Source organism: Trifolium pratense, linkage group LG7 (genome assembly GCF_020283565.1).
Source record: "Trifolium pratense cultivar HEN17-A07 linkage group LG7, ARS_RC_1.1, whole genome shotgun sequence".
NCBI lineage: Eukaryota > Viridiplantae > Streptophyta > Magnoliopsida > Fabales > Fabaceae > Trifolium > Trifolium pratense.
Window position 1 is genome coordinate 272,988 of NC_060065.1, and position 10,436 is coordinate 283,423.

Genomic DNA, 10,436 nt, shown 5'->3' on the forward strand with positions numbered 1-10,436 from the left:
GTAGATATGTCTGATATGTGACTAAGGAGAGTATAAGCAAAGAAAAAAATAATTATTTTTGGGACACTTGTCCGACACGTGTCATACGAGTGTCTTACAGGTGTCGGACATCGATCAAAGGAGTGTCAAACTAAAGAAAAAATTGAATTTTTTCTGAAATCGATATGAGCTATCCGACACGTGTCGGACGAGTGTCATATGAGTGTCGGACACCGATACGTATCGGACACCGCGACACGCCTAATTATAGAGTTGTCGTTGCTTCCTAGGTAATAAATGGAGAGCATGTGGCAAAAGTGTGAGGCGTGTGTCTAACACACGCTGGCACATGTTAAGGCGAGAGCAGATTGGGATGTTGGACAATCCAGCCAGTTGTGTTGATTTGTTGGACGTGGACCTAACCTCACCAATCACTAATCCACAAGGCCGACAAAATATTGGCCCAATAGCATCCAGTTTCAAATATAAACAGCGTTTCTTTTTCAATGTAAGCAATATAATTGTTGATTTTTTCTTACTGTCAAAAATAAAAATTGTTGATTTTTTCTTTTGGTTACATAATTGTTGAATTTGAAAAAAAATTATTGAACACAAAATTACTGAACAATAAAAAAAGCTATAATTTTATGCCAAAAAGAGCTATAATTTTCTTCTTCTATTTTTGGCTTGCTATAGTAAAAAGGAGTAAAATTAGATAAAATTTTGCGCTAGTTCGAATCTAAAATTCTTCATTTATTTATTTTTTGGAGACAAATTTTGACTGATAAATTTCTTAATAAGAATAATAATATGATTTTCAACGTGAATAACAAAACTTTAGTGAATAACTAAACTTTATGCAATCAAATAATAAGAAGATGTAACACTAAAAGAGAAAAAAAGAAGGAAAAAATAAATAAATAAATTGAAAAAAGTGAAGATAAAAATGTAGGGTTAGGCAACCTTAATAAAAGGAAAGAAATGTTGTTTGTGCACACACACTAACTACGTTTTTTGTGTTTTTAGCAGATAGATAGATAGAAGCATGATGGATAGGCTTCTATCGTCTTCTTCACCCCTTTCTCTCAAAACCCTCAAACCTTTACCATTCCTCAATCGATTTCAATTTCAATTTGAATATGCAACTACAAGTTTCAATCTTTCCCCATCAACACGTTCTTTTTTCAGACGGGGGGGCACTTCTATTTCTTGCAACCGTTGTCAAAACCCATCTCCATTATCATCTTCTTCCACACACCCCAATCATTTTCCAACCCTTTCGTCCTCTTCAGATGATTCCGTATCCCAATCCCATTCTCTTACTCAGATCGCAACTGGGATTTTCCAGAAACCAAAGGTGCTATTATTAAATTTATTGTATCCTCATCAAAGTCAATTCTTTATTTGTTATTCGTGTTTCACGTTTGATGGATGTTTCATGATGAAAATCCATTTGACTATTATTTGATTTTTAGAATGCAACAGAATCTGACCAGAGCATTTGAATTTTAGATCTGTGCATATATGCCTTTTACGATTGACCTATTTATTTGGTTATTCTGAAATTACTTTAAACAGAACTTGTGAATTTAAAGTAAACTGTATATCATATTTTTGATATTCATTTGGTGATCACTTTTTCCCTTCTAAAGTGAAATCCAAAATGATTCAAGTACATCCATGAATATGTAGCGATCGATGGGTGGGGAATCTTGCCTATAAACTTAAATTAAATGTCATATTTCTATTTAATTTAATTTAATTTTACATTTCTGTTACTGTTTTCAATCTCTAACCCGGCTAGGGGACCAGGAGGACATATTGTCGGTTTATCATGGGTCTTGCATGTTTTTTTTATTCCTTAATCAACTTGGCTCTTTAATTACATATCGCTGTCTATGAATCATGATAATCAACATGAATTTTGAATTGCATGTAACTGAATAAAGATTTGGGATGTATGCGAGTTTTGCGGGAAGATTATGCTGATGTAGGTGACTTTGACGTTTCAATTTATCTTCTTTTGGGTGATATTCAATGTTTCACGATAGTTTTTACCAGAGGGTCTGTAATGACTCAATCTACAATTTTTGTTTATGTCTTAGTTTTTGAAATATCCAGTGTTTAAATATATCTTAAAATAATCGTTATGCCTTTTGTCTCAGGCAATAACAGCTCGGACCCTTGTAATACTCGCTGCACTTGTCGCGATCTTAATTCAACCAGCTATTGTACCAGCAGCCTATGCAACGTTTCAAACGGCTACCCAGACCGGTGGTCCTGCTGCCGCTGCAGTTGGTGGAAAACTAATCCGCACCGAGCTCCTAAGTAGTGCTTGGACTGGTTTTTTTGCAGGCTGCTTGCACACTTTATCAGGTCCTGACCACCTTGCAGCATTGGCTCCATTGTCTATCGGTCGCACCAGATTGGAGAGTGCTGCTGTAGGAGCCCTTTGGGGTTGTGGCCATGATGCTGGTCAACTTATCTTTGGCTTAATATTTTTAATATTGAAAGATCGACTTCACATTGAAATTATCCGAACTTGGGGATCCAGAGTTGTTGGTTTAACCTTGCTAGTAATTGGTGCTATGGGAATTAAAGAAGCTTCAGAAGCGGCTGCCCCATGTGTTGCCTTAGAAAATGGTGAATGTGATGCTGGTGTCTATGAATCTCTTAATAATCCAACACCACGAAAGAAGAAGATTGGTTTTGCTACTTTTGCGACAGGGATAGTTCATGGACTGCAACCAGATGCATTGATGATGGTATTGCCAGCCCTTGCTTTGCCTTCTCGTTTGGCGGGTGCCGCATTTCTAACCATGTTCTTAGTTGGAACTGTAGTTGCAATGGGAGGTTATACAGTATTCATAGGTTCGTGTAGCCAGGCGCTAAAGGATAGAGTACCTAGGATAACAGAGAAGCTCACTTGGGCTTCTTCCCTTATTGCAATAGCCCTCGGATTTGCCATCATTATTAGCCAGTTTTTTGGGTTTACACTCTATTAATACATCGTTAATCGCAAGGAACCTTTTATTTACGATAATGGTTTTGGGTCAAGAAAAAGTAGAGACTTTAGGGGGAATTAGAGCAAGTTCATGTGAAACTGTTGTCAATTATTTGATTTTGCTTTAGAATGTCAATAGTTTTGTAAGTTAAATGATTCTGCAGCTGAGAACTACGTAGGTCATTTCTCAATTTCATTTTAGTTCATCTATGTTTAGTATGCCTCTGAATATATGTATACAGTATACACTATTGTGGTGAAATATACGTATACATGATATTTCATTAATTATTATGTGGCTTGTTTTTCAAAGGATTACTTCTTGCATACCTATATTGTTAACCTTTCTGCATCATTTGAGCCATCTACCTTGACTCTGACTTGGTCTTCGATGGTGACATTTCCAAGTTTGCTGCCACTCTCCTCTACTCTAATATCAGTACTATTCAATGTCTCTCTTACAAGGTATGTGATTGAAAAACTATATGTACCACCAACAATAGAAAAGAAGTTGGCTTCTCTGTGTTCGTAAAAGCCATCTTCTCAACGTTCATCTAAGCAAGCTTATTATTTGTGTTTATAAAAGCTGTATACTGATGAATAGGAATTTGCATTTCTTGAATCCACTTCTTGTGCATATTCAAATTCAACTATATATTGATGAGTTTGGCTTGACAGTTGGGAGAACACTTCTCACATTCCAATGAGCATATTGCCATCAATTAAGGGAGTCAACTACATGTTAGTATCAAATAATTCAAAAAATAAATAAATTCATATTTGACCTTTTAAATTAATAATTTAGCATTTAAATACCAACTAAAAAAGAAGAGCAAAATACTCCCTCCGTAACACTAAAAATCACTTTTCTAAGTTCATTGCATAAGGAATGTATTTGGTCTATATTATTGAACAAATACATTAATTATACAATGAATCTAAATTTTTTTTTTTTTGTTTATATAGTATTATGGAGGGAGTAAATTTTAAGAGTTCTTCTGATCCCAACGAAAAAAATAGATATTTGACCTTTTATTATTATTATTATTATTATTATTATTTTGAAAGAGCAAAATATATTAAAAAGATCAAAGGTTGGACATAAGAAATGCAAAGACAAGATCCCAAAGAACACATTTCAAAGATAAGATAACAAATAACACATACACATGGATCAAGGCTATGCACAAGATGTGCAAAGACAAGATGTGCAAAGTGAAGTTCACAATGCTAGCAAAATAAAGCAGGAACATATACACTTGAAACAAAAAATATAGAAAAGTAGTTGAAATATCCTATAAATTTATTTGTTAATCAAAAATGAAAAATATATATAAAAGTGGTTCAAAAAAAAAAAAAAAAACTAAAATGAAGCTGTATTCACCAAAAAATGAAATTGGAATTACTCATTCTCCTTCTCATAAACATCTATAAGTAAACTACATTTAGTTAGCAATGAACACGTTCTTAGAAAATGAGAGTCTCTATAATAGATCTCTTTTGCATTAAGCACACAGGACATGCTTGGAGAGAAGGCTCACACGCTTTGCACGAACAAAGGTGCCTGCAAGGAAGGAACATAAAACTCGACTCCCGTGAACGACAACATTTGCAAATCATCATGTTATTAACACTTGTAATTTGTTCATCACCACATACTCTGTTTTCCCCTGTTTCTTCTTGATGATTTTTGTTGTCACAACACGACTCTGCATCATCATTGTTGTAACAATAGGAAGCTCTTTCTTTCATCTGTTGTTCTAAGGCATTTTGGAGAGACAACACCATGGCTTCATTTTCATGAGCAGCTCTCTGCCATGTTTGATTCTCTATCTCTAGCCTTGCCAACAATTCTTCCAACTCCAATCTTCTCTTAGTTGCTTGTGCTATTTGTTCATCCTTTTGTTTTAGCATAGAAAAAACATCCAACTCTATCTTCTTCAATAACGTCTCAACTTGTTGCTTTCTCTGCTCTTGCACAAATATTCTCAATTTCTCATTCTGTCACCACACAAATTAATAATTAATCAGATGAAATCATGTTTGTTTCAAATAACCTCTAAGACTGATTTATATATGGGCGTCATTTATAACATGCACAAGTGAGCTAGACATTTGATATATATATGGTAGACACATAAGTTCGATTTTCACATCCAATGTGAGACTTCTAATGTGGGGTCACGAGGGGATCATCCATATTGGACTTAGAACAAAGTAACTATACAAGTGAGCTCAACAGCACATTTTTACCTAAAATCTTAAAGATATTAAGTTTATGAGTCCTAAATGTTCAATCTTCACTTTTCTAAACAATGTGAAACTTAACTTACCTTACACATGTCACAATATCTAAACACCAGATATTTGTAATTTATGTAAAGTTTTATTTCATGCATTGAGTCATAGATAACATGTATACATTATTTTCTAGCGCAAACCACATAAATATTTTGGATAGATAATTCATCAAATATATAAATGACAACACATGTCTCTCTTGCGTATGTATATAAACTGAAATGAAAAAAGTAACCTGTGATCTTAAAAAGTGATCAACCTCGTCCTTCTGTTGATGAAAGGTCTCAAGCTCAACATTGTTATAGTTGACAGTGGCGTACACATTAGAATTAGAATCAGGAAAGGACCTATTTTGATTGACGTGACCAAAATATGGATGAAAATAACCTTCAATTGCCATATGAGAGAGATCCAACAAAACCAAAACAAAGCGTTTCTGGCTCAAATATGTTTACACATAATAATATATATATAACGTATAATAAAAGGAGTTTGAGGGTCTAACGGCGGGTGATGAGCAAGAATCAGAGATTTGTGTGTGTGTATTATATATATAGTAGTTCAAAGAACGTGAATTTTCATGCATTAATTAATGGATAGATTTTGAATGGGAATTAAAATAGTAACTGAAAGAGAGAGAATCTGAATCCGTAGTAATTAGTTTCATCCTCTTTTTTCTGAATTTAGTAGTAAGCATTAATAAAGAAAGTGTAACGCGGTAAGCTAGAAAGAAGGTAGCACATGCAGATTTTGTGACTCAACAATCGCTGTCAGGTGCGTTTGTTTGGTTCTCAATAAATTAAGTTATTAATTCAATCTCTCACAATTTTATTTTAACCCATATCCTGTCACTCTGACTCATTATCTTTGTTACCAAATGCAAAGAAAAAGTCAACATTTCATTCAACAATATAAATTATTCAGATTCTGTCAAAAAATATTTAAATAATTCAGATATTGCTAGTCTTATATATTTTTTTCCCAAAACTGAAGCATACATACTCCCTCCGCACCAAGATATAAGTAAATGTGAGTCAATAAAAATTACTCCCTCCGTCCCAAAAAGAATGACCCAGTTGACCGAAACACGCATGCCAATGCATAACTTTGGCGACTAATATCTTTAATTGTATAATAGTAAAAATTATAAAAAATTGATATTTTGAAAATACTCATCGAGACGAATCTAACAACATCTTATATGTTAATATTTATTTTTATTTATTAGTAGAAAAATATGGTCAAAACAATATATATGAATAGTGCATATATTCAAAATGAGTCATTCTTTTTGGGACGGAGGGAGTAATGCATAAAATTTACACCAAATATATCAACTTTTGTTGATTAGTTTTTGCTTATATTTTGGGACGGAAGGACTAATGTATATAGCCTTCTTATATTTTATTGTGTTTTTAAGATTTCCAACTTTTTTCCACCGACATCTTTATTGATTCTTCTTCAAATTCTTTTTACTTAAGCACTGTATCAATTATTTCAAGATTTATGCAACCTTCTATGTTTAGTTTACTAGGATTCATTAATGACGTTATCTTGCCTTTCAAGTTACCCGTTCAAGTTTTGCTAACTCTAATAAGAAATTAACAAAGTTATTAAATCACCAAACTGCCTAAGTTATTACTAGTAAATAGTAACTATTGTTTGGTTTATTTTAACTAGCGGTCAGAGATACACTTTCCGCACTAGTATGTGTCTATTATGTAAACTTATGTAAAAAAAATAAAAAATGTTAAGATGATTTTGTTTATAATTTTTTGGCTTAAATATGCAAAAGGTCCCTGCACTTATGGGTCATTTGAGTTTTAGTCCCTGCATTTTAAAATCCTTTCATTTTGCCACTGCACTTTCATTTTACTTTAAAAATGGTCCATGAACCCATTTTTTGTTGAAGTGACACATTTTTTTATGATGTGTCAATTTTATTTTACTTTTAAAAAATTACTTATTTAAGGGTATTTTGATTGATTGACTGCAAAATTAAATGAGTCATCAACTCTAAAGTCCAGTCAACAGTGACAGATCAGAAAAAATGTGTCATTTCAACAAAAAAAAAAGGTCTGGGGACCATTTTTAAAGTAAAATGAAAGTGCAGTGGCAAAATGAAATGTTTTTAAAATGCAGGGACTAAAACTCAAATTACTCGTAAGTGCAGGGACTTTTTGCATATTTAACCCTAATTAATTTTTTTTTGTAGTCAAGGGTATTGTTGGTATTATGAAAAGTTCACACCAAAAAAATTTGTATCATCTTTATATATAGGTATAGATTTACCTCATGATAATTTGGAATACTTATCCATCGATTAACAAAAACAATTTTTGTGCATGTGAAATAAAAATCGATTATAAGTTAATTGTGGTATTTAGTCAAAAAAATAAAAATTAATTGTGGTACTACATGCAAATCTAAGTAATTTTGGTCTCCATATTTTTTTAAAAGAATTATTTTGGCTACGCCTCTTATTTCCAATAAATCCACAGTTTTGGTATTTGGTTCATATCTATTTCGTCAAATTATAAAATTCATTTTTTGTTTAATAAGCTGACGTGGCACATTTTAGTATGATGTGGTATATCTGTTAATTTTTTTAAAAAAATCATTGCAACAGATTATATTTAATTTGTATAAAGAACTACTTTTAGACTAAAAAATATTAAAAATCCAAAAAAAAAATTGTTAAATAGTGTATATATTTCTGTGTGTCGCTTGTATCCAAAATTTTGTATGAGTTCAAGTATTTTCCTTAATACTAATAAAATAAATTTTTTGACTCACTTGTACCAAGCATGATGAGTCATAACGTAGTTCTAAAAAGTCTTTGATATGCAACTTCTCAACAACTTCCTCTTGGTTTGTGTAGTACAGTGCTAGTAGTAGTAACTTGTAAGTCCCACCTCCAACCCTCAAGTTATTGTCCCTAGGCCCTAGCTATGTAGTGAGTGGACTTAATACAGCGAAATGCTCAGAAGAAATACTAGTAATTGCTACTTTTAATTCATCAAGCAAGCCATTCAACGTCATAATTATTCGCTTTTGGACTTTCAATTTGTACTATCATCACCAAACTTGTATGACTCGCTTTAAACCGCACATATTATAGAGTCGACACACACACAGCACCATCATCACAATCGATAGAGCATATAACTAAGATGTGATGTGAAGGTGATGTCCAAATATTGAAATTGCAATACATTATACATCTATACGGGTTTTATTTATAGTATAAGTTATTTTAGAGCTCTAATCTATTTTTATAGGTATTAGGTAGTCATTGTAAAGGGGCGTGTACATGGCGGAAGCAGTTGTGGGTATGTGAGGAGGAGATGTTGGGGGAGTGTCAGACCTTACTTCTTGATGTCCATTTGCAGGCTTGGCTTTCAGGTCGGTGGCTTTGGTTGCATGATCATGACCATGGTTACTCTGTTCGTAGCGCTTACCTTCTATTGACTTCTTAGGATTCGGTTATTTTGGATGCTGGTCTTGATCTTATTTGGCATCGACAGGTTCCCCTGAAGGTATCTATTTTCCTGTGGCGCTTATTGAGGGATAGGTTGCCCACAAAAGCCAACCTGGTTACCCACGGCATTTTATCTCATGCTGCTCATTTTTGCGTTTCTTGATGTGGAGAGATCGAGTCGGCCCATCACTTGTTCATTTCCTGCAACACTTTTGGTTATATTTGGGCTTTGGTTCGTTCGTGGATTGTCATACCTATGGTGGACTTCACTTCTTTGTGTGATCACTTTGTTCAGTTTACTGCTTCAGCAGGTGTTTCTCAAGCACGCCGGTCATTTGGCTTGCTTGTGTTTGGGTTGTGTGGACGGAAAGAAATCACAAATTAATCAAAGGCTCAACAAGCATTGTTCATCAATTGTTGGATAAGATCAAGTTGTTTTCCTATAATTGAAGACAACGAGTGTGACTTTAGTCTCAAACTACCATAGTTGGTGGTCTAATCATTTGCTTTGTTTGAGCCTTGTATGATTTCTTTTATGGTTTTGTCCGGACTGTTTGTAAATAGTTGTAGCCTATCTCGGTACACACCTTGTGTTGGGAAGACTGTTTTTATTAATATATATCTCATTTTTTAAAAAAATTTGATAGTCATTGTATGAGTTTTTTGTTCGTTAATATTCTATTAAATTTATAACAAAAGAGACAATGGAGATATAGTAGTAGTATTAATTTGTCATCTCAATACATTAAAATATAGTACTAGTATTAATTTTTTGGAAAGTGATAACCAGTATTTTTTAGATATTAACTAGTCCAGCACCCGTGCGATGCACGAGTGTTATGCGGTATTTTATATTATAATGTTGAAAAATTATTCGTATAAATTGAAACAATAAGTATTATAAAAATTATAATAATAACATCAACAACAACAAAATAATAATAATAATAATAATAATAATAATAATAATAACAACAATAATAATAATAATAATAATAATAATAAAAGTGATGTAAATATAAGATAGATATTTAAGATGTATTTATACATTTCGAAAAGATTACAATGGATCCTATTGCATCTACCAAAATAAGTTGGTAATCCATAAATTGTCATGTCACTATGAAAACGGTTTGTGGTCATACTCATACACTGTGCATTTAATTCTTAATTGGACACTATAATTCAATATATAGTATAAAAGATTAATTAGTGCGTATAATTTAGTAAAAACTATTATTATTAGTTGAGTGAGTGTATAATGAAAAGTCATAGGTATATATAAATGTAGGCATATGAAAAAGTGTATAGAGATGACAATGATGTAAGTAGAAGTGATGTGGCATTATTGAGTGATTTAATTGGATATAAGTGGCTGACGTGGATTAGGGTTAGATTAGTGGTTGCACAACTATCTAGGAACTATATATACTAGACGCTTACCCGTGCGATGCACGGGTCTTATGCTCTATTTTATATTATAACGTCAAAAAATTATTTGTATAAGTAGTAATTTAAAATTGAAATAATAGGTATTATCAAAATAATCGTAACAATAAAAGTTATCTAAATGTGATATAGATGTTAAATATGTGTTTATACATTTAAAAAACTTATTTATTTATACATCATATTTGAAGTTACTTTGGTATTTTCTTCGTTAACATTGGT

At 32.6% G+C, this 10,436-nt stretch overlaps 2 protein-coding genes across 2 annotated transcripts; one reads left to right on the top strand and one right to left on the bottom strand.

Annotated features, from left to right (window-relative positions):
- The first annotated feature begins 928 nt into the window (after window positions 1–928).
- LOC123897144 lies at window positions 929–3,295 on the top strand. Its single transcript, XM_045947658.1, has 2 exons — window positions 929–1,336; window positions 2,145–3,295. Exons 1-2 carry the CDS (start codon window positions 1,025–1,027, stop codon window positions 2,982–2,984), a joined length of 1,152 nt encoding a protein of 383 aa, XP_045803614.1. The 5' UTR covers window positions 929–1,024; the 3' UTR covers window positions 2,985–3,295.
- Window positions 3,296–4,105: 810 nt separating this feature from the next.
- On the bottom strand, window positions 4,106–5,955 carry LOC123897146 (E3 ubiquitin-protein ligase BOI-like). Its single transcript, XM_045947659.1, has 2 exons — window positions 5,520–5,955; window positions 4,106–4,984 (listed from the first exon to the last, which is right to left on the bottom strand). The coding sequence occupies exons 1-2, from the start codon at window positions 5,682–5,684 to the stop codon at window positions 4,451–4,453; spliced, it is 699 nt and encodes a 232-aa protein (XP_045803615.1). The 5' UTR covers window positions 5,685–5,955; the 3' UTR covers window positions 4,106–4,450.
- Window positions 5,956–10,436: the final 4,481 nt, after the last annotated feature.